Here is a 25,206-nt window from a genome sequence, read left to right on the forward strand (position 1 = left end):
CTACTTCATCGGGCTAATAGAATGCATTGGCCAATCAGCGCTGGCCAATGCATTCTATTAGCGTGAACTGAGTTTGCACAGGGGTTCTAGTGCACCCTCGGCTCTGCTACATCAGATTGCTACATCTGATGTAGCAGTGCCGAGTGTGCATCAGATGTGTAGTTGAGCAAAACTGACTCAGCACTGCTAAGTCTCTGCATTCGCATAGGAATGCATTGGCCAGCCTTCGGCCAATCAGCGCTGGCTCTGCCGGAGGAGGCGGAGTCTAAGGTCGGACCTGAATGGAGACTGGTGTGGAGCGATCTTAGACTCCGCCTCCTCCAGCAGAGCCAGCGCTGATTGGTCGAGTTCCGTACTCTGGCCAATCAGCGCTGGCCAATGCATTCTATTAGCCCGATGAAGTAGAGCTGAATGTGTGTGCTTAGCACACACATTCAGCTCTACTTCATCAGGCTAATAGAATACATTGGCCAATCAGCGCTGGCCAATGCATTCTATTAGCTTGATGAAGCAGAGTGTGCACAAGGGTTCAAGCGCACCCTCGGCTCTGATGTAGCAGAGCTGAGGGTGCACAAGGGTTCAAGTGCACCCTCGGCTCTCCTACATCAGAGCCGAGGGTGCGCTTGAACCCTTGTGCAGCCTCGGCTCTGCTACATCAGAGCCGAGGGTGCGCTTGAACCCTTGTGCACACTCTGCTTCATCAAGCTAATAGAATGCATTGGCCAGCACTGATTGGCCAGAGTACGGAATTCGGCCAATCAGCGCTGGCCAATGCATCCCTATGGGAAAAAGTTTATCTCACAAAAATCACAATTACACACCCGATAGAGCCCCAAAAAGTTATTTTTAATAACATTCCCCCCTAAATAAAGGTTATCCCTAGCTATCCCTGCCTGTACAGCTATCCCTGTCTCATAGTCACAAAGTTCACATTCTCATATGACCCGGATTTGAAATCCACTATTCGTCTAAAATGGAGGTCACCTGATTTCGGCAGCCAATGACTTTTTCCAATTTTTTTCAATGCCCCCGGTGTCGTAGTTCCTGTCCCACCTCCCCTGCGCTGTTATTGGTGCAAAAAAGGCGCCAGGGAAGGTGGGAGGGGAATCGAATTTTGGCGCACTTTACCACGTGGTGTTCGATTCGATTCGAACATGGCGAACACCCTGATATCCGATCGAACATGTGTTCGATAGAACACTGTTCGCTCATCTCTACTCATGATACATATATATATATATACACATAAGCATACCTCCCAACTTTTGAAGAGCCGAAAGAGGGACAATATATATATATATATATATATATATATATATAGTCCCTCTTTCGGTTCTTCAAAAGTTGGGAGGTATGCTTATATGTAGCAGTCACCTCACTTAACAGCACAAACAGCTATCATGTACTGTATATTTGGATAAGACCATCAACTACAGAGGATTTCACAGTTTATCTGCTCCCCATGTTCTCTGCCCTGGTCACAGAACATGCTAAGAAAACTCTCCCATGCAAGTCAATAAGGTTTGCTACAGTCCATTTTGTCTTTGAACCAGGGTCCTTCTAAAGGAAACAGGAAGTCACAGAATGTTTTTGACTTAGTGGCAAAAGTTGAAATTAAACGACTTTTAGGCACAAGTTGTTTTTTTTTTCGCTACTGTGTCAGGAAGTTCCCACTAACATTGCTCTAACTAAGCAATGCCACGGTGAGTCTGTCTCATAAAATGGTGGCCAAAAAAACTGCACCATTTCACAAAATTACGCGCATTATATGCCCTTAACGACCCATTGAAATGAATGTGATTCTGTTTTGAGCGATCACATTCTGACACGTGTATATGTGCCAGAATGTGCGCCTGTTAACTCCATGTGAACTGGCCCTAACACACGCACAGATGCAAATGCTGTGATATAGTATAGTGATATTGCAAAATATTGAAGGATGGGAATACCCTTTGAATTGTGTAAATTATTAACTGAAATTAACTTAATTTGTACCTATATACCCAGTGTTTCTGAGTAACATGTATGGTTTATAAGTAAACAGTGACAGAAATGCTGTTCTTCATGAATAAGATTCAAAAGATGAAGTAGGCTCAGGCTTCCTTCTATAAGTATGACTGGGCAGCAATATTTTATATAAAGTCTCACTGTGAATAACTTTGCAAACAAAATTCTCTATCTCTAACAATGACCATCAGTAAGTGACTGAGTGTTGCCATGTGTTACCTAACCAACACCACTGTAAGCTCAGTTGAAGTATTACATTATAAATATGGCACAGATTTAACATACAAGAGTAGCACCACATTCACACTGATAACTGTTATGTACTTACAAAGCCAATAAGGTATGGGCTCCCAGCATCTCCAAGAAGATGTGATGTGAAGCTCTGTAAAGCCACGGCTGTTGCACGGCGGGTGGGTATAACCACATACTGCACAAAGAAACAAGAGTAGAAACCACAATGAACAATATGAACACATTAAAGGAACGGGGAAGGCAGGAAAATGTTTGAGATTGTCCCCATATTACTTTCAGTAAAATGAAAAGGGAGGAACAAAAAAGTAAAAATCTAGAATCATCATGAATCTAAGCTTGATACGAGTGGGCTATGCAGAATATTGTAGGTTTCATATAGACATTTATATACTCATATGTTGATGAAACAGTATAATGACCAATGCATAAAGAAGTTTTTGACCCTACAAGGAAGATGGAGCTAGGACAGCTGAATATAAACATTTTATTTACTGGCATAGGTCTGATTTCTTTACTCCATGTCGTTGAAAGAAACAATGGAGTGTTACTGGATGACTGAAGGTATCTTGACATATCAAACAAGAACACTGTATTCAAGAAGCTTCCTGTTTAAAAGAGACCATCCACGGTCACAGTCTTATGTTTATGTGAATAGGTTCAATAGGAAATTCCAGCAGTAAACGATGGTCAAGATTATTTCATTCCTCTGCAAGGACGTAAACATGGTGTAGGACATTCCAGCCAGAGATCTGGGTCATTGAAACAATAGCCCAGGAACCATCTAAAGGATTTAGAAAAATGACTAAACATCTTAAGAGCAAGGAAAATGGATCACTTTGTCTACAAATTAGAGCGCTTTGACAAACATTGGTTTAATGAGTGAGGAATTTATGTACATGAGAACACAGAAGAAGATTATGTCTTCATCTGCCAGGAAATTATGTGTATGGGCCAATGAGAATGAGCTGGCTATATGAAGATTCATTCAATGTGTCAAGTCACCAGCACCCACACAGTGTGATTACTGCTCTGTAGGAGATGAGGGCTTATACAGTATATCAATGGGGTGCACTAATAACCAGTACTTAGAATAATAAGATAATATTAATGTCAATGCATTATTAAGATGATGTCACCTCAATCTGACAAACAAAGAAGGACTGCCATTTTCCTCACATTGTATTTCTTTCAATATCATCGTTACTATAGCTATTGGGCAATTGTTCCAGGCCGATATTTCCAAGGTCCTGGTGCCTAGAGAAGCTCATTTGTCAGCTATTAATATGCACCACGGCTAGTACTTAGTTTCATCTCACCCATGACCTCATCCAGCATCTCCCAATGTTTCAACTTTTTGATACATGTTTGCAAGGGTTTTAGCAAGGGTTAAAAAAGGATAGTTACTAACTACGGCCACCCCTATTAACCCCTGACTATTTCAGAATTTTACTTTTGTATAAACTGCACATACCAGCAAACAAAACCAGACAAGGTCCATGCCTAAGTAATACACATGAAATTGTAAAATAAATAGACATTTCAAGACACAATCCCTCTGAAAGCTTTGGAGGTCATAGAATTGCTCACTGTAACTATTCATCTCTTACCATTAAATTATATTTAGAACTTTTTATACTCGCTGCATAGAGCATGTCAAGTTACTGCACAGCTAATGGGTCCATTAAACAGAACATTAGTAAAAAGTCCCAAAACATATAAAAACGTATTAAACATGAGTAACTGCAAGAAGTTTTGAGATGGAGCTAAAGTGATGAATCCAGAAAAATCTAATAAGCCATAATGTCTTTATATAATATGATACTGTTTGAGCTTTTTAGGTCAAATGAGTTACTAAAATGTTAATTTAATTTTGAGATTTCCTAAACAATAAGCTTTTGCATTTGGTTTATAATATTAATGCATTAAGGCCCTTTTACAGGCCAATGAACGCCTGTTACCACATTTTTTTATCTGATACTGAAAATTATTTTTGGATGACAGCATGTCTTGATGCGTAAACAGGGATGTGCTGCTGACATAATGTATGGGGGGGGGGGGTGATAGATCACATGACCCTCGGTTCATCTTACACGAAGTGTGCATTGGACTTTGTGATCGACTTTTAAGCAAGAGCTGATCATCATGCTCTATCACCAGTGGGTGCTCATTACTGCTCAACACTGAGCGCATGAATAAGAATTTCTGTACTTATTACTGTATATCAATATATATATCCAGTGGCGTAACTACCGCCATAGCAGCAGAGGCAGCTGCCACAGGGCCCGGGACATTAGGGGTCAGATGACAGCCGCTACTGCTGCTATCATTATACTTTGGGGTCTTTTCGGACCCCCGAGTATAATGATTGGCGGACCGGGAGAGGTGAGAAACATAAAAAACACTGTTACTTACCTCTACACGATCTTGCCAGGCCTCCTTCCTGTCGTTCTTTCTGACGTCACGTGAACCCGGCCTGCGTCCCGGGTCATGTGACATCCCATGTCATAGAAGAAAGACGGCAGCAGAGAAGACAGTGTAGGAGCCGGGGGACAGGTGTTTTTTTATGTTTTTATTCCCCCGGGTCTCCGATTATTATACTCTGGGGTCTGAAAAAACCCCAGAGTATAATAATTGTTTATGGGTGTCCACAGTGGGACATAATACTGTGTGCAGGAGACACTATGGGGGATAATACTGTGTGCAGGGGCCACTATGGGGTACAATACTGTGTGCAGGGGCCACTATGGGGCATAATACTGTGTGTAGGGGCCACTATGGGGGCTAATAATGTGTGCAGGGGCCACTATTGGGGATAATAGTGTGTGCAGGGGCCATTATTGGGGATAATACTGTGTGCAGGGGCCACTATTGGGGATAATAGTGTGTGCAGGGGCCACTACGGGGGATAATACTGTGTGCAGGGGCCACTATAGGGGATAATACTGTGTGAAGGGGCCACTATGGGATATAATACTGTGTGCAGGGGCCACTATGGGGATAATACTGTGTGGAAGGGCCACTATGGGGTATAATACTGTGTGCAGGGGCCACTATGGGGAATAATAGAATGCGCAGGAATGCGTAGGAGGGGGTCGGTCGAGGTCTTCGGCGTCGGTGTCGGTCGGAGGGGGGACCCATGTCAAAAGTTATCCACGGGACCCCGCCATTCCTAGTTACGCCACTATATATATCTCATAAACATTAAGTTCTCATAGTTGAGTATCAGAGATTTTTCCAGTTTGTACGCGACAAGCCTATTCAACAGGCAGAGACACGGAGGGAACACAATTGTATTTGGAATTATCCTCAATGGTTAACCCATTAGCATATTCTCTAATGCCTGATCCCACATAGATAAATTATTTGCTATCAATATATTAATAATCATTAGGTAGAGATGGAAGGGAGGGAAAACAAGAAACGGCATGTGGAAATAGGAGGGAGACATGGAGGGGGAGGAGGGGAACAAGGAGTCATTCTTTACTCACCATTAGCATATCAGCGGTGATGGCCCAGTTAGAGAACAGTAGCGTCTCCCCAGCAAATATACAAATCTGTCAAGATATAATATTCTCCATTAATTTAAGAAAATGACATGTAATTCTAAAAATTACTTTGAATGTATTTCTTATACTAAAATTAAAAGAACACGTATGAACTGAAACTGTGAAAACATTCAAAATACCCAAAAAGGAAATTATATCTGCTAAAGAATGCTTTGTAATATGTCTGATAGCTGTTGAAGAGAAACAGCAGAGAAGGATTTGTCATATCATAGGTTGTAAATCGGTGGTGTGTACCCAAAGGCAGTATTGGGCAGTGGTACCTAGGGTAAAATTCATTCTGAGGGTCCACTATATGGGTACATGCAAATATTAGCCGACATTTATTTGCAAATTCCTAAACTGTCACTTAGGCCTGGTTCACATCTGCTTTCAGTATTCCGTTTGGGTAGTCTGCTTGGGGACCCCCTCATATGGAATACCGAAAGTATTGACAAGTGGTGAGCTTATGAAAGCACGTGGAAAACACACGGACCCCATTATAGTCTATGGAAGCTAACAAATATTGAGATGTTCAGGCTGAGAATATATGACGCTTTGAACTCAACAATCTGAAGGTTCATAACTAATATGATGGATTCCTCAATCTGCATATAGCTGTTGTACATATTCTATATAATATAAGCATGCTATTTCAGCCATGCCAAACATTCATTGGGTTTCATAATGTCTAGGGTGAGTTTTACACCTTTGGGAAACATCACCACTATAAGGCACTGTTCACATCTGTGCTAGTATTGAGCTGTTCCTGACACCAAGTGTCAAGGTTCGCAACATCACATGTTGCGTTTATGCTGTATATTTTCGGTTTGCAGACAGACAAGGAAATAAAATTTTACACATAACATGGAAAAAAATTGAGTGCAGCTGCAGAAAAAGCAAGTCGTGTGCAAAATGATTTATTTCTTTGTTGACTAGTTGCACATATTAAGGTGCTATAAACACATAAACACATAGATAAATTGCTTTCCAAATGGCTGTGATGTAATAAAACTGTGAGCAAATTATATATTTGCTATCAAACTGTCATAGTAAAGACAATCCACAGAGCAGGCATGTACAATAGGTGAGATATGTGAGGAATACGCATGTTCTCGTATGTCCAAGGAGGTAAGATATGTGAAATCTTCTGCTAGGAGCAATCCACGGCATATTGGGGTAGATCTATACTTTGATATGTGGTATCTTTTGGGGAATTTATTGAGACTGGCGTTCTGTAAGGTTGTGCCTGAATTATTAAGAGGCTCCAGCCTGTTAATAATTCAGGTGCACTCCTATGTGAACTCTCATGCTCTGGCATGAGTTATAGTGAAGTCAAACTGGCATTTCCGCATCTCTGCCTTGGTTGGAGAAAGGTATTAACTACTGAAGACTATTAAGTTTATTGGTTGGAGAAGGAACGATGTGGTGCATCTTTGGCACCAGAAATAACTGTATGCCATAGATATGCCACATTATGTCTATCTACGGTAGATAACTGACGTAGATGATTTAGTATATTTCCCTCATTGCAATCCATAGACCTTGTGAACCATTAAGACTTTTTAATACTTTGTTCATTTTACAACCTATGGCAACTCAGCTGTCGGGAAAATACAACTACATAAATGTAAAGGTATGCTAAGAGGTGCAACAACTCTATGATCTGTAACCTCAGTGTTAATAAATGAGAATAATAGAAATACATTTTTACAGTATATGTATTATAGAGCATTCTATGAATGACATGTGATGTGACTTTTACAAGAACACGAAAGATAAAACCTAAGCTCAGTTCTTTCAAGTTGCTATTGGTACATTGTGACATTATTAACTGCTTTCTGTACATTATCTGGATACAAGGAAAGTGGCCTTTTGATGTACATTACTCTAATGTGTGTAATACAAAGCCGCCCATCCCATCGCCTGTGTATTTACTAGGACTCTCTTTCCAGTTATTGTTTTGCTCTGTTATTTGTGTTCTTACTCTGATGCTATTGTCCATCTAGCCTTTGAAGAACATTGTATGCTGACTGCTACTACTCCACTCTGCCTTATCTGCACCGCTTGTATCTCATACAATATTCAATGCTAACACATGCTGATATATTTGTATTCTATTCAGTTATTCCTATTATATCTCTATGTGTAGTCAACAAGCAAGTTATTAAAGGGACAATTTCGCTATGACATACCCTGTTTCCCCGAAAATAAGACAGTGTCTTATATTAAATTCTCTTCCGAAATATATGACCTGTCTTATTTTCGGGGGATGTCTTATGGAGCAGGGGACAATCGGCAGTCATGCCGGCGCTTCCTTAATGGAGTGCCGGCATGACTGCCGGTTGTAGGTGGTGCAACAGGTGGTGGGGGGGGATGTATGCTAGTTACCTTCCCCATCTTCATAGCAGTGCTGGTGCTGCTGTTGGTCATGGTGGTGGAAATGGTTGGCGGGGCTTAGTAGAGATTAGCGAGGCTTCCGGCGGTTGTGCCGGAGAGCCTCACTTAGTGGGCATTGCAGCCAGCTGAACGCTGTGCTCCGTGTGCACAGGAAAGCTGGCTGCCTCCTCTGCTGTGATACCACTGTTCTGGCTGCTGTGGGATGAGCTGGGAGAGTGAACTCCCCACAGCATATGATGCTGTCCCAGCTCATCTTACAGCAGCAGGAACAGTGGTATCACAGCAGAGGCAGCAGCCGGCATACCTGTGCATCGTGCACAGTGTTCTGCCGGCTGCAGTGTTTTTGGGGATGTCTTATTTTCGGGGGGTGCCTTATATTAGGCAATTTAACAAAACCTCCCCCCATGGCTTACTTTTGGGGGATGTCTTATTTTCGGGGAAACAGGGTACATAGCTACATGCCCAATAATAGTCAAATTCTAATAAGTAGAGAATTTAACAAGCTGTACCCCTTTAATAACACTGAGATAAATTACTCATTTCCTACCTTTGTAGCAGTCGGCTACTCATTTAGTTAATCTTTATTTTACTTGTTTTTTCTATTCTATATGTAAACCTTTTCATATGTATGTGTCCTAGAATTCATAGTGCTCTGAAATGCAATCTTGATAATAAACTGGATCTGGAAGGAATCCTAGTGAGCAACTATTGGTTTTCTTAGCTAGGTCTGACTGTCTTTTCTCAATCAATGTAACTGACTATTCAATAGAAAATAATGTTACGTGTACGCTATATAATGTGCATATAGCCAAAACCATTCAAGACTGCTGTTGTCTTCAGTATGGAGCGGCAGAATAATAAGCAGGTTCGGTTTTATGACTGGCTAGATGCCTACTTTCTTGTCTTAATCATTCATTCTTGTTCCTTGGTGTAATTCCACAGACATTGTTTTGCTAAACTGATCGGCCGACTTGTCACAAATCAAAGTTAATGCTTTTTAAGCGTCCCCTTATAAACATTTTTTTGCTCCCCTGCACAATGAAACAGATATATTGATAACATAAAAATCACTGTTGTTGTAAGATCCTCTTGTTTTCCTAGAATAATAGCTACATAAAAACCTTGTGTACTTGTAAAATACATTTACTGTTCCAATTTTGCAGCATTACGTTTTCTCATGAAAATAAACCTGCATTGGCAAGTATGCGGTGGTGTTAAAATCCCTGTGAATTTAAGCTATATTTTTAGAATACACTAGGCTTTCAGTGGGGTCTGAAGTCATTGGTACAGGAAGTTTCTGATTCAATCTAGGTTAGACAATACTTGTATTAGAAAAGTGAGATAAGCACATTATATTGATATCTGTAATGCTTACACTTAGCAGCTTGTAAAGATGAGCATATGTAATATATTATGCTGTAATAAGATTGCTGTACCAACCAATCCCCTACATGTCTATTTAGGGCCCTAGTAGGGTTTATCTGGCCTGTAGGCCCCTCTACCAGAAGCAAATGTGCTTGCAGACCTACAGGCTATTATTAGAATAAAAAATGAAGTCCAAAGTCCATTTTTATTGTATTAGTATAGCTGGGGGGTCACTGAAGTCACCTATTGTCTTCAAGGAATATCCTGCAGTCTTTTATAGACACAGAGATGTTGGAAACCCTTTTAACGCAGTCCATATTAAAAAAGCATTTGTCACCCTTTGTCACCTAAACCTATAGAACGTGGCCTGTTCATAATACTGCAGCCTGGAGAACTTGCTTATATTGATTATGTTATTATTATATTATATGTAGATTATTATATTATATGGCACTGTAGTTATCAGTATCAATGGCTAGTATGGCCATCGTATATTTGTAAATTCCAACAATATATCACATAATGCAGCACTTATTATGGCTTCCATACATAATGAAAAAGAATTCCAAATCCAATTGCAAACTTATAAAAGAAGTTAATGAGTATTATTTTATCACACAGCACCTTAAAAGTGAAGGCATCCTGTATGGTTACACTATCTGCATTGGAAGGAGGGCTATGCCAGAAGCAATAGTGACTGAGTGGGTGGCACTAGTTCTGTTATAGGAGTATAACAATTGCAGATCATGTGCAATCTGGATACCAGCTGAGCCGCACAGACGGTTTCTTTCAGCCTCACTGGGCAGGAATTATTTAGAGCAGTAGAAAGGCACCAGAGAAAAGATTTTCCTAGTAAAGTGACTTACATATGCAGCTTCGATGCTGCTCTTGGCAGCTACAAAGACCAAGCAAATGAAGATCGCAGATCCCAGCATGCCTACAGCACAAACAAGTGGGTCAGCACGTTGAGTTTTCAATCGACACCATTTAGTAGCTCCTGCCCCTGTTATCACTCCGAGAAAGCCGGTGATGCAGGTGATGACTCCAAAAATCAGACTGTGGAAAGACATAGACAGGTTTGTCAGGGACATGGGGAACCACTCGTGGACTGGTATAAAAAAAAAAAGGCAGGTTTAGTTACAGAGCTTCATTTCTGTGTGCCAGGGCTAGCCATATACACCGATCCTCCCATACACATGCATGTTCGGCTCAGCCAATGGTCATCTAATGTGTATGGTGAGCTTAAGTGAAAATTTTGATATCTATATCCAGCAAACTATAAAATGTGTATAGTATACCTCAGATCTCAAAGTATGTATATACCTGAGGGTTCTCCTCCTTCTCAGCTCCATTCTGGAGGAAATCATAATGTAAAATAAACTGATGTCCATCCATGTCCATTGTATTCTATAAGCACTCCTATGCTAAGGGTCCCCCTTAACGCAGACAAAAGTGATGGATTATAAAATAAGTATTATAGAAATACTGCATATAAATGCCTGTAGTCATTGGAGAATGTTTAGAACTAAATGCAAAACTTTACTACTTCTGACAATTTCCTACAAATTCAGAAAATTCACCTGTCTTTAGTGCTGCAGGGTCCAGAGTTGCATGGCTCCACTGCTTTCTGTACAACTTGTGCTCTATAGAGATATAGAGGAATCCACATACCAAGAGCCCCAGTTGCAAATGACACTGTAGACGTTGCCAGTGAAGAGAAGACATAACTGCGACTGGTAAAATAAAAAGGAAATATACAAATTAGAGATATTGGCTGGCTAGCTGGCCAGATGTGACCCAATAATTGAATTTGCTTTTTTCTGTACTTTCTTGGGATTCTGCCAGATTTCTTAAATTCCTTATATATACACCAGCTATTTAACCAACGTGTGTCTCTGCTAGTGCATGACCCCATCATCCAGTAAAATATGTAATAATGCAGATTGACTTCCATTCTAATAGTCTGTAAACAAGAGAAACTGAATTCTTCAAAGTCTCAAAGTAAAAGCTCTCTGAAAACATATTAGTATTCTGGCTTGCCCAGTGTTGAAGATTGTAGGTGTACTTATCTGAAACAATCTCCAAAGGTAAGTGTGGCCATACACATTATACTTGAGTAAACTGAACCTGATGGTTTGGTCGTAACTAGCCAATAATCTAATGTCTATGATATGCTAGTCCAATATTTGTTCATCACATCCAAGTAGAAGAAAGAATATGAAAATGTCTGGGCCTTTGTTCTTGAAGAAAATAAACTGCTGCCAGGGGTGTCCTGCAGCAACTTATTCCTCTTTTCCCATTTAAAGCACATACATGCTTGGCCAAACCAGTTGGACTATGTTAAGAACAGAAAGATATAATTACCAAGGTAGACTGAACCAGATTATGGGATATAATGGGATTATCATATAATTATGGATATATTGTACACACAATACTTTACAAACTTAGTTGTACTTAAAATTACATTCTTGCCTTTAAGAATCCTGAACCTCTCTATGGCAGGTAACTTACTTCCTTATAAGAGCTTTCATGTCTCGGAACCATGAACTCCGTGCCTTCAGCTGTTCTGTGTGTCCTCTTTTTGCCACAGGTACAAATATTAGTATTAGAGTTCCAGTTATCATACCAAGAACTGGGGAGACCTGAAAGACATTACATTTGTAGAAAATGGTATTTTTTAACATGATATTAAGTATAGCAGAAAACAGAGAAATTCAGCCCAAAAAGGTACTGCAGTGAATACAGGTTAACTCAACAGTAACTGAGATCAACAGCAAAAAAAACATTTGCAATGTACTGTTTTCACACAAGGGACTCACAGTGGAGATCACATCAGAAAAGTGTTTTCATAAACCTAAGAGATGTTATAAGAGAGATTGATAAGGAATGCTGAGAGGTTGTCATCGGAGTGTTAAGTATGTGTTCATCAAGCCTCAAGTAGTCCGCATCTGTTTAATCCTAATGAGTATCAGCAATGATGCCTCCTTGAGCATCCCTCCAAGTACCCAGGCTTGAAGCTCGTAGCCTCAAGGATACATACATTAAGACATGTTATTTCAGCAGGCGGACTACAAAATCAAATATTCTGGTTTAATACATGCTATTAGTAGACTATGGCCTACAATTCGTCACATAACTACTCTGAAGATAGGTCCCACCACCTCTTTTGACATGTCCATTTGAGGAGCTAATTGTATACTGTATCAAATAATAATTCTAAGTTATATTTTCTTATAACTCTATCATCCCTCTGTTACTCTTCCTACAAATTAGACAACTGGGTGTTACTAGTTGATCATTTTTTTCATACAATTTTTTGAGAAATAACAAAGGAATGGTCATACAGTAAGGACAGAAATATAATTTTACTATAGCTAGAAATCCCTAGTCACTGACTGGATTTGCCAACAAAGTTTTCGAGAAAGCCAAAGGTGAAAAAGCAATGTTTCCTGTTTTAAGCCTTACATCGGATTTATGATCACACAAGCAATGCTAGCACTTAGATGAATAAAAAGGAAATGTAAAGTATAAGGGGTCAGCGCTTAAGCTCTGGAAACTAGCTTTGTTGTTTTTGTTCCTCTCAAAACAGGAAAGAGCCTTTGTTATAATCCTAGACACCCATGAGTGGCAATGAGACCCATCCAGCGGCTGCTACTGATTAGGATGTGATACGATACTAATGCCAGTGTTCGCCATAGCGCTCTTGTTAGACACAGCCTGCCTGTATTTCACAGATGAAGTGCAGGCTGAAGCACCCGGTCTAATTTTAAATGGTCACCATTTTCATAAAAAAATTGTTTTAAATATTCAGCTGCATTAGTACAGCAAGATGAATCTATTTGGCTTTATTCACACTAGCGTCATGGCTTCTATTCAACGGATCATTTCTTAAATAAATCTCAGCAAACACTGATGAATATTGTTGACTATTAAATTTAGCAGATTTAACAGATTTTCCAGATTTTCCTTACTACCAGAATTTCTGGCAGTAAGGCTACATGCACACTTTGTGGATTACATGCAGATTTTCTGGGTAAATTTGCATGCGGAAAATCCAAAGCATAAAACTGTAGCATTTAAGTCAAAGAGATTTTTTGTGCAGAGGGTCACTGCAGATTTGATCTATTTCAATGGGAGGTTTGAAATTGGCAACAAAATCTGCAAGTGCATTTATCACACATTTTGGTAAACACTTTTATGTGCGCAGGTAGCACTGCAGAGTATACTGACAGAGTGAACAGGGTCTTAGAGAAAGCCTTGTATAAGAATGTGTTTCTTACAGTGTGATATTTTGTATTCGTCGCTCAACACAATAATACAAAATAAGGAAAGCAGCAGGTAAGCATGGATGAGCGAACTATAGTTATGCTGTCAGTCAGACAAAACAGCGACTCCCATGGATTCTTTAGTACTGACATTTACAATCCTTACATCTGAATCTGGTGTTCAGAACCTGCAATGATTTTTTCTATTGTATAATGTATCATCAACCATCCTGTGCGAATCTTCCATGCAGAGACACATAAACCCTCAAAGGCTAAATAAGATTTTTTTTATTTTATAATAAATGTTGAAGTTGCTTACAACATACTTATTTCTGTCTAGGGAATCTCTCAAGTCCTACCATGTGGTATGTTCATCTGTTCTACTATTGTACAGAAGCTTGCATACGCATAATAGATGGTGTGTACAGGATTTGATGCCAGGGATGTGAAAATCTTGAAACCATTGAAAAAAATAAACATATGGGAAACAAAATCTCACTAGTATTTTATTCCACATATAAGGTTGATTAGGTTATTGTGTATTTGCAAAAGGAATGCACATAGTACAAGACTCTTATGACAATAAAATAAATTTTAAAAAAATGCAGCTAGGAGTCAATCAATAGTCAGCCACAAATAGCAGTGGAAAGATAAGGGAATACACCAGCAAAATACGCTAAACAATGATTGAAAATATTCCCCATCTCCTCCCTTCTATCAATGGAAGTCTATTCACACTGCTATAGGTAGGACAATTAGGCTGAGTTCACACGGGGTATTTTGGTCAGGATTTTCAGGCTGTATTCACCTTAAAATCCTGACCAAAAAGACAGCTCTGAAATCTGATTGATCTGAAATCAATGGGAGCCGGTCAGCCGTTTGTTCCGGCTCCCGGAAAAAAAGAACAGACATGCTCATTCTTCAGGCCGATCTGCCTAGCAAATCTGCCTGAAGACACTCCCTCCTCCCAACTGGTGCGAAGTGCGCGACTGGATGCCGGTGCACTGCATTGGCATCCAGTCATGGCTACCCATTTTTTGGTACCAAAAAGCCCCGTGTGTACCCGGCCTTACAATGGAATTTCACAAGACTATGGCTAATGGTCAAAATTTGTGTCTCAAGATTGTTGTCCCCTTTTGTTTTAGATGGTAAATACATAGCAAGTTGTTCTTTCATCATGAATACAATAGATCATCACAAAAAAATGTATTTTTATACATTACCCGCAATGCCCAACGCCAGTCCCCAGCTACTTGCTTGACGCTTGAACCAGTGATATATCCTAAGCCACTGTGAGTAAAGAAAAAGAGAGCTATTTACAAAAGTTACAACACATATATTAAAGCTACATATTTTCTATATATAATAAATGCTGAAGCAAGTAAAAGCCCATCAACCATAAAGAAAAATCTGGTCTTTTATAATAATAATAATAATATACATCAACAGTTTATAAATAAAATGGAAACTATAGGATGGAAAACACATTTTTTAGATGTTTCCAGTGACCAGTAGAAGAATACTAATGTACAGTGAGGAAATGATCTCATAGTGACACTTTTCTATAGGAAATGGTCAGCAGGAACCTAGCTGCCACCCAGTCTGGTACTTCCCAATGCAATGTCAGCTATTGTAGGGGTACTCTATGCAGAAGTTAGATTCAAGAGTTATTCTAGTAAACAGTACTTTTTTGTTCTTGTCACTCTATGACTATGGGTGCACTAACAAAAATCTCTAAATGAACATGTATCTTATATTATTAACTCTAGTTAAAGTAAAGGCTTTGAAGCCAAGTTAAAAAAAAAAAAACCCTGTCATACCAAAAAAATTGGATCTAATGTCAAAAAATGATCTTAAGATATCATGTATAAGATGTGGAAATGCATACCATAGTCCTCCACATTTATATATAAATTATTTTTATATACTTGCCACTAGATTTTGTATGGTGCATGAACAGCACGACTCACAGTATATAAACAATACTGCTGCAATTTGTGCTGTCTTGGTATCAGTGAGCTGCAGGGGTCACAGGTGTTGGACCTCTGCAGAGCTAATATTGATGGTCTAATCTAAGGATAGGTCATCAATGTTAGAAACCAGATAACCCTTTATGCATTTCATGCTAGGGCTTTTTAAACTTACACTTATTTGACATATTATAGGAAAAATTGGACTAATGGATTAAGTGTAAAGACAAACCTTAATGCACTGACACATGTACATTGCACGCTCGGTATGGAAAGTCGTTGCGCTCGAGGTGCCACGACTATAAATAGCCTAACTGCTTGTGCTGACTAAGGGTTGTCCCTTGTGAATTCTCTTCATATACAGTACAATATATCCCATGTAACAACAATTACCTTCCAAGAGGGATAGCAAAGTAGAAGACTGACAGCATAAGTGTGCGGGTGTTCTTGGTAAACAGATCTCCGATGATGGTGGGAGCAATGGTTGAATAACTAGCCTCCCCAATGCCCACTAGCCCTCTAGAGAGTACAAGCAGCCAGAAATACTGAAAAAGAAGAAATTTAAGAAAATATTATATAGCATATATCAGATTCACAACAATAAACACGTTCAGTATTCATTCCTTCTAGCCTTGAAAGAGTTAATGTATAAGCAATTTTCTTTGGTTGCTACAGTAACTGGTAAGGGGGCATGTAATGGGAATACATATGAAAAAGAAGAAGCAGGGTGTTTCTCTCCTGGCAGGGGTCCTATTATCTGCTAGACAATCCCAATAAACATGGCAGAATCATTACACTGCTTTGTTTTGTCTCTGCTTTTTAAAGCGATCTGTATAGTTAATCTTACAGTAAATCTGCTTTCCCTTCCAAACAAATAGGCATCATTATCACTGGCTGATAAAGCGTTAATGTATCATACAGTGTATATATATATATATATATATATATATATATATATCAGGCCTTCTGTTAGTATCACTAATGAAATCATGGCAAATAAATTATACACATAATAATATAACTTGACCACATTTTGTGAAAGACGAGGACGATATCTTCATGAACAGACAGCTGAAATGTAGAGATGTCAATGCTAATTTATGTCCTTTCTATATATTCACAGTGTGACGTTTACAATACAGAATGAAAAAGGACATAATAGATCTTCAGTAGGTAATAATCCAGAATGGTTTCCGTTAGCCTTAGACAGCCAGAGGTCTCTACAACTGTATTATCCTTCTTTATGCATGGTCATAGTAGGACTATAGGGAGCTGTAATAGTACTTCCATACCAGCACTGGGCCCTATAATAGTGGCAGCCTCCTCAGGTGACTCGGTCGCGTAGGACAGTGTGCTGTTCCAGCTGGTCCCTATTTTATCAGTTTCTTTAGGATGCAGATAAAGCTGAATACAATGGTGTAGACTGGAGCTTAGCTCCATTGAGGCTTTGGTTGATTATGTCTGCGGCAGGTAGATGCGATGAGCACTATATGATATGGGGACACATGAGGGTATGTGAGTATGATATGGAGAAAATGAAGGCGGCATAATCACTATGTGTTATACACTAAAGGGCACTACTACTGTGTCGGGGCACCTAGGAACTTGGTAGGCATAAGTGGAGATAAAGGGAGGGATAATGGAAGAACTTAGAGGTAGGGCTTAAGATAACACATCCCCCGGCAGTGAGGTGCTGTGCATGCAATCTCACTTATTTGTCTTGGTATCCTTTGAAAGTTGGGAAATGTGTTTTAAATGGGAGGGGGCACTTATAAAATCTTTGCACCGGACCCACCAAGTGACCATGAAAATGTGAAGAATAGCTAAAAAGATTATATATAAACTTTCCATTATGTAAAAATAGTCATCATTCGCTAGAACAGTAATACACCTTTACGTCAAGCGGCCATGCGACTCCCCAGCCAGGGACAGTGGATGACTAGTAAATTGGACACACACAGCTCTAGGGAGCTTGTCAGCCTTTGTGGTGGACCCAGGTCATTACACATTGATAAAACATTTCTGCCTGTCTTTGTGTAGCTCTGTGTCCTTCAGGCTATGCACTTTGTGTATATTATTTACGCCGTCTGCATGAGAATAGGTAACTCCTCTGTGGGATTGCATGCCAATATTTGTCTTCAAGCATAAAGAGTAATCTCGAAGTGTCTGTGAATACAAGATGAAGATGCTTCATCAACCAAGGAAAAGTGAAGAAGAATGAATGTGTAAGACCCTGAACATCAGGATTAAGTAGTCTGTAGTTCTACTGGTACTGGTAGAAAAGTGACTATTATACAATGAGTTAGCAGAGGCTCTATGTCCAAAGCAAATACATTAGATAATAGAGCTTAGTCTTAAGGGCCTTATATTTAATGCTCTATCAAATCTAGTTCTACAGCTACACCTCCGTGAAAATACACAGAATATGAAAATATGTGTAAGCACTAAGAATTTACTGAAATATAACATGCTCGGTGCTTCTCTTTATTGTGACATCATTTGTTGGCATACCTCCATAGACATAAGATACATGCCACTGAAGGATTTGGCCAACTTTGCTCTATGTGTATGGCTATTTTTAGGTCACATGTAATGGGAAGCTATGGTTACATGTCTCAAATACTGTGCAGCCTCCATTCCGGTGTGTAGAAATGTTTATTGTAGAGCCATTGCCAATGCAGATGGTTTCAAACTGAGATTTACAACAAGCACGCATGGATGTGATATTTGGCTATCCATATATTTTTGGATTTCCGGTATATTTTTATAAATATCATGCATATCTCTTATACCAAATGGAACATGTCCCTGGGAATTCTACTCAATAACTGCAAATGGTAGATAGATAAAATCGCTGAATACATAGGCTGGGTCAGGAATACGCCCCCTCTGGTGATATCCACTAAGATTATAATGTTTAATGCTAGACAATAATATTAGATACACATGAGAACTGGACTGATGAAATAGCAGAGCGCTTTTATCACAGGCGATAGGCAAGTTTGTTTTCATTTTGGCGGTAGTCACTGTATTGATGTGATCCTCACACAGTGTATCCTGTAAATTAACACAGTGAGAAAATGTGCTTATTTCAGATAGTGTAATTCACAAAAAAAATACCTTGGCTCATTGAGGATATTAAATTGGGACATTTAGTCAAATAAAACCTGAGAACATTCGCAATGAATGAAAAATGAGATGATGAAATCCCATCTATGTCTATAGAGCCGTTTCTGGTTGTGATAAATGGAGTGTTAAAAGATTTACATCCAAAATACAAACAGTCCTGTGTACACCACTGACTAGAGCTATATTTATGGAGAAAGAGGGCTTGAGTAGCACTTACTGAAAAATAGCCATAGCCATGTGCATGATATGCTCCATCTTTACTGCACGCTACAATTCTGATGTCCAATTTCAGCAGATTGAGGTAACAGAATAGGGTTCCCGATTTACTACAGAGCCAATCAAACTATACAGAATACATCCCTGATATAATATCTACCTTTAGAATTCTTCTTCGCACCGCTGTTCGGTAGATATCTCGGTTTTTGGTGTTATGATAATGAGTCTCGACACAGTACTGGGGGCGTTCCTCTGCGCTCAAACAGCACTGGGGGCGTCCCCTGTGCTACTTGAAAACTCTCCATCTTCTTCTGGCACTCCTCTCCGCCATGTCCTCTGCGATGTCTTCTTCTTGTGATGATGTTTTCAAGGTCTAAATCCCACACATGTGCAGTCAGCTCTGCCATCGGGCTTCGGGCAGAGCTGATAGCATATGTCCGTATAGCCATTTTCTTGTGGCCGCTTTGCTTACACAAACATACTCTGCGCCGGATGAAGACATCACAGAGGATGTGGTGGAGAGGTGTGCCAGTAGAAGATGGAGGCAATGCTGGACAGTTTTCAAGCAGCACAGGGGATGCACCCAGTGCTGTTTGAGCGCAGGGGAATTCCCCCATTGCTGTCTGAAAACTGATTAACATAACGATGAAAACCAGGATATCTACCGACCGGCGGCGTGGAGAAGAATTCTGAAAGGTAGGAGGAGAAGAATAGCCTTTCTAAAGGCTATTCCGATGTGGTGTTTGTAGAAAATGGGATTGTAATGATAGAATCCCTTAAAGCAGTGATATATCTAATGCTTTTACAGCTTTCTTGTGAATCATTTTTCTGGGTGGAATAAAACTGGAGAGCCAAGCCTTGGCAGGAGAAGAAATGCCTCTAAACCCCTTTTCAACAAATCTGTGTAAGAGTAAAATGCTGATTTTCATTAAAATGGAGTCACAGTGCTGAATAAGAGAAGCATCTTTGGAAAGTGTAGAAGCAGTCCTACAAGGTACTGTCATTAGTTTGATACGGATTTTCCTGCTGACAGACTCGATTTAAGTTCTCAGAACTTTGCCCTTTAGTAGCTGGGTTCAACCCTAACTAAACTACTACTCTTAAGCCTTGTAATATTAACAACTTCTGTGCATTATGCTCAGCTCAGAGGAAAATTACTGGCACAGGTGCTTTATAAGGTTGGCACTGTAACCAGCATGATCACATACATTTTCCTGCTTTTGGAAGTTAGAACAAAGGACTATGGATTTATTCATGCAGGAAACATCACGGGAGGGTGTGACAAAACATGTGCAACTGGAACGCAAATATAAAAATGAAAGAAAGCTTCATAATGGAGGTGACTCTCGGCGTTCTAGTTAATCTTCATAGGAATGTGACACCTCTCACATTTCAACCTCATGTAGCCTTGTAATTCTTGGGAGCTGTTATGTCATAATTACTACAAAAGAGAAACTGACAGGTTGAAACAAAGTCTCAGCCACTGCCATATAACCGAGGATTGTGGAATAACAAAGAAGAGCAATTACCATGAACGTGTATTAGCACACTATGCTGAGCTCACCTGATCCGGGTCTAGTACAGTCAATACCTTTAGTGTTACCCTTTCAGCTGAGCAAATATATTTTTATTAGTGTCGAAGAATGTCACTTGACTAGATGTTCAAATATTTTTGAAATGCCTGGTAAGAGACTTTATATGGAGACACTTTTAGAGTAGGTTTGTAAAGTTGACTCTAATAAGGCTAAGAGTTCCCATTCAGATTCTTTAAGTTCACAAACAAGGACCCATTCAGAGGTATAAGATCTTTGGCTCCAATTCAAAATCTGTTACAACCTACCACGTACCATTGGTGTCTTCTTAAAGTCACAGAGAATCCTTTGGACTCCCTCAGATACCAAATGTTGCTCAGGCACTTAATACAGACACCCTCTTGTACACTCATTGTGTTGGCTGAACTAGTGAGCGATGTGCAAGTGAAGTGCTGCAGCAGACTTCTATAAATGTCATACTAGGTCTGAATAAATTGCTTTTCGTATGATTATTATTACACTTCTATTACACTCAACACCTGAAAACAAAAGTCATGGCATTTTTACAAAGACTCACAATCAAAAAAGAAAAATAAAGTTGCCAAAAGTTCTAACTGACGTACTAATTGTGCAAGGTCCCTTCGCTGCCACGTTTATTGGCAAGTGTTAATTTATGTGAAAAATATATAAAAAAAAAATCCACATGGATTTTCAAAGACTTATAAATAGATGACCTATCCTAAGATTGGTCATCAATGTCTAAATAATGGGGTCCGATACCCAGGATCCCCTCATATCAGCTGTTTGAAGAGACTCTTCTTCACTGACTAACAACCACCATGCTGCACATTGCTTAGAGGTTGTGCTTTATTTTAGCCTCATTTATTTGAAAGAGACTAAGATGCACACAGGCCATGTGACATCACTGATCTGTGAAGTGGAAGGAGTACTTATACAAGCTTGGCTACTACTTCGAGCAGCTTATTTGTGGGTGTCCCAGATGACAGACCCCACCAATCAGATAAGGGTATGTTCACACAGCGGAATTTGCATTCCGCGTGTGAACACTACGCATAGCTAGCCATGACAGAATGCCGTTACAGTGCACCGGCATCCCATCATGGCATTCTGCTCCGGATTAGGCCCAAATGAATAGGCCTAATCGGGAGGGAGCCTCGCGCTGCGGACGCCACAGCTGATTCAGCCGCGGAATCTGCGGCAAGAAGGGTCATCTTGCTTCTTCTTTCCACTACTAGCTAACAGAAAAAAGAAGCTACTTCAATGGGAGCCGGTTTTGGCAGCGGATTTCTAGGCGGATTCCACGTCAAAATCCGCTGCCAAAAAACTCTGTGTGAACTGACCCTTAGGATGACTTATGGAACAGTATGCCATACTAATGAATACATTGTTAGCATAATGCTGAGTAAATGTACAGTTTAATAAACATTACAGATTGTTCCGGGTATTATTAAAGTACAATGTGATCTCTGATTAATTTTAATTTAATTATTGTCAGTGCAAAATTCTAGTCATATTAGAAAATGACAGCGATGACCAGCCTAGAGTGTAGCTGCAGCATATGACCCTTTAGTACAGATAAGAAGAGAAAAAAATCTGTACATTCCTGCATGACAGTATTTTGGTAATGTAATACAAAGCATATGTTAGTATGATACATAGGCTTGTCTTACCAGTGAGTTTTTATTATGAAGACTATACTATATTCACTACTTCATTCCTGCACGATGGTGATACATGTTCAGTCCATTCATATGTTACCTGTTTGGAGATGAAGGAACTTGAGAAGGTGATCGCCGACCAGAAGAATATCCCACAGCTCAGGATCACTTTTCTGTTGAAGCGGTCTCCTAAGTAACCAAATATGGGAGCCGCCACCATAAAGCTACAGATGAAAACTGCCAAAGAAGAGTTAGAGTTAGTGATTGATGAGAACTGCTCTTACTGAACATATAGCCATAGTTACTGAAGGAGTCAACAGCAAACAGTGCAAACACCAAAGCATCGAAATGTTCAGGCTCACCATAGTGACAAAAGATGGTTTCTATTCTAGACAACATAAAAAAGAGTCTCTAGAAAAAAAATCATTTATCAACGAACATATACACTATCATCACATAAGTAATAAAACATATCATATAACTGAGGTATAGCAGTGCCGTGAACGCACAAGTGTGAGTTACAGCTCTACAACCTTCATGAAATCTGAAAAATATATTAATAGATGTTTTTATTTCTTTTTCATACGCATTCTAAGTTATTTTGACTATTGATGGGAATAACATTTAGGCCTCATGCATACGACCATGTCCAGTGGTGTCAGTGTTGTAGCTGTGTTTTTTCAGGCTAGCTCACAGACCCATTCATGTCTATGACCTCATATGCACAAATAGGGGCAAAATGTCCTCTTCCTGTCCGTTCTTTGGTCAGTGTTCACTGACTTCACTGAGTGAATGGGGGCCATGAAGGCAAGGATGGCACACAGATGTTACAGTTTAATCATGGATGTGCTACACACACACTGTTGTGTGTATGTCTCTTTTGGGTATGATCACACAGTGCCATTGGGTCTGATTTTGAGGCTGATTCCACTTCAAATTCAGGACCAAGTTCTGCCCTGCATCAGTATTGTACTTAATTCAACAGTGGATTGAAGCAGGACACTGAAAAATTAGGTGATCTGTTCAATCCTTCTGTGGAATTCCATGGCTGATTCTGAACCAGCGGTGCAAACCCCACTCCTGATTACGCTTATTCATCTCAGCTTACTCAGCAAATGAACGTCACAGCAGATGGAAGGAAAATGGAGAGGAATATGAGGTGGAACTCCAACTCAAATTCCTCTTCCATTTCCAGGTTGGAAATGGCCTTTAAAGGGGTTGTTCATGATGCCTTTTTATTCATGGCAGAATAGAATAGGCCATAAATATCTGATCGTGGATGGCCTCAGCACAGATCATTTTTGAGAGTTGTGTCCAGTCTGTATACTAAGCAGAGCTTGAAGCAGGTAGCTTTGTGCCCTCTATAATGATGGGTTCTGTTACTGCAGCTCATCTCCCATAGACTTCAATGGCAGCTGTACTGCAGTAACGGTGCCGGCCACTATGCAGGAATTGGAGCTGTTTCCAGCTCCATATAATATAATACACATAATATAATATAATATAATATATAATACAATATAATATAATACAGTATAATACACAGACTGGCCACACCACCTCGAAAAAATGATCCATGCAAAATCCAGTTGTCATTCCCCCACTGATCAGATATTTATGGTCTATCCTAAGCATATGCCATAAATATAAAATTATTATTATCAGGACAAAAATTTAGATACATATCAGATGATAATGGAATCAACACTGAATGATGGTAAACTTGTAATCTGATGAAGAAAACTATTATTTATATATTATTAGATATTAGTAATCAAAATACATTCCGGTACATTTTATATGATTGTAAACTGCCAGATAATAAATGTGTTGTCAGATGGTTGGCATCCACAAAAAGGCTATCATTATGACAACTATAAAATTGTAAAGACTGAAAATGCCATTCAGTATGTAAGGCCTCGGTCACATCTGCGTTGGTAATCCGTTCGGGGTGTCCTCATACAGATTCCCCGAATGGATTACCAAATGCAGATGTGAACGAAGGGTTAGTTTACTTTCTTGTAACTATGTGGTGTCATTGCTGGGCATTAAGCAGTAATTCAGAGAAAGCATGGGACATAAACAGATTTGTACATGCCCAACAAAGGCATGACTCTATAACACATAATTAACACTGTGTTACTGTCTAGACAAAAATACATATTACTACAGAATGGGGAACACGGGTGTTTAAACCTAAAATTATGACATCGAGGCTGTTCCTCCTTGGCATTTAGAAACCAGGGCCCCAAAGCAAAGTCATGAATTGGGCCTGCACCTCATTGGCTATGAATTAAACTGTAACAAAGAACAAAATGTCAGTTCCATTTTATTTGTGTTGACTGTACTGTGTCTGCCCCAAAATTATTACTTTATTGAAACTTATGGAAACTCCCTCAATTCTGTAGTATCCTTATAAGCCCTATGCCTCCTTGCTGTTTTTTTCTCTTTCCCCTGGTTATATTTGCTGCATACATAGCAGTAACAGTCGGCTGAAAACTCAAAAATCAAGTAAAACTGCTTAAATTGTCTGTTACAGACAAAGGCCCCATGTTGTTCTATAAACAATAGATTTCTGATTTCTGCACAAAATATAGCCAAAAGTAGCATACCTGGTTTATAGAACAGCATTTTGTGACTAAGTACTGTAGGGTTAAGTGAGAATGAAATTCATTCCAGAAGGGTGAAAAGTGCATTTTTCTTTGTTTTGACAGCCCACACTGAAACTGTGATAACATTTTTACTGTCTACAGAAACTAATTTCCCCAGCACCATCTAAGTGTTTATATAACATAAGAGCATATATAATATGTACTTAAAGAGTGAAGACATAGAAAAATAGTAGT

The 25,206-nt window shown here is 39.5% G+C and overlaps 1 protein-coding gene across 2 annotated transcripts in view; it reads right to left on the reverse strand.

The window, feature by feature from the left end:
- The window catches only part of SPNS2 (SPNS lysolipid transporter 2, sphingosine-1-phosphate), a 114,651-nt gene that overhangs the window by 32,017 nt on the left and 57,428 nt on the right, over positions 1–25,206 (reverse strand). For both annotated transcript variants that reach the window (XM_075264897.1, XM_075264896.1), the window contains exons 3-10: positions 22,461–22,597; positions 16,198–16,349; positions 15,058–15,124; positions 12,081–12,211; positions 11,147–11,299; positions 10,433–10,622; positions 5,748–5,813; positions 2,336–2,434 (exon numbers count right to left, since the gene is read on the reverse strand). In XM_075264897.1, coding sequence (XP_075120998.1) covers positions 2,336–2,434; positions 5,748–5,813; positions 10,433–10,622; positions 11,147–11,299; positions 12,081–12,211; positions 15,058–15,124; positions 16,198–16,349; positions 22,461–22,597 — 995 coding nt within the window. The remainder of the gene's footprint in view (positions 1–2,335; positions 2,435–5,747; positions 5,814–10,432; positions 10,623–11,146; positions 11,300–12,080; positions 12,212–15,057; positions 15,125–16,197; positions 16,350–22,460; positions 22,598–25,206) is intronic.

This window comes from Leptodactylus fuscus, chromosome 2, assembly GCF_031893055.1.
Source record: "Leptodactylus fuscus isolate aLepFus1 chromosome 2, aLepFus1.hap2, whole genome shotgun sequence".
Taxonomy (NCBI): Eukaryota; Metazoa; Chordata; class Amphibia; order Anura; family Leptodactylidae; genus Leptodactylus; species Leptodactylus fuscus.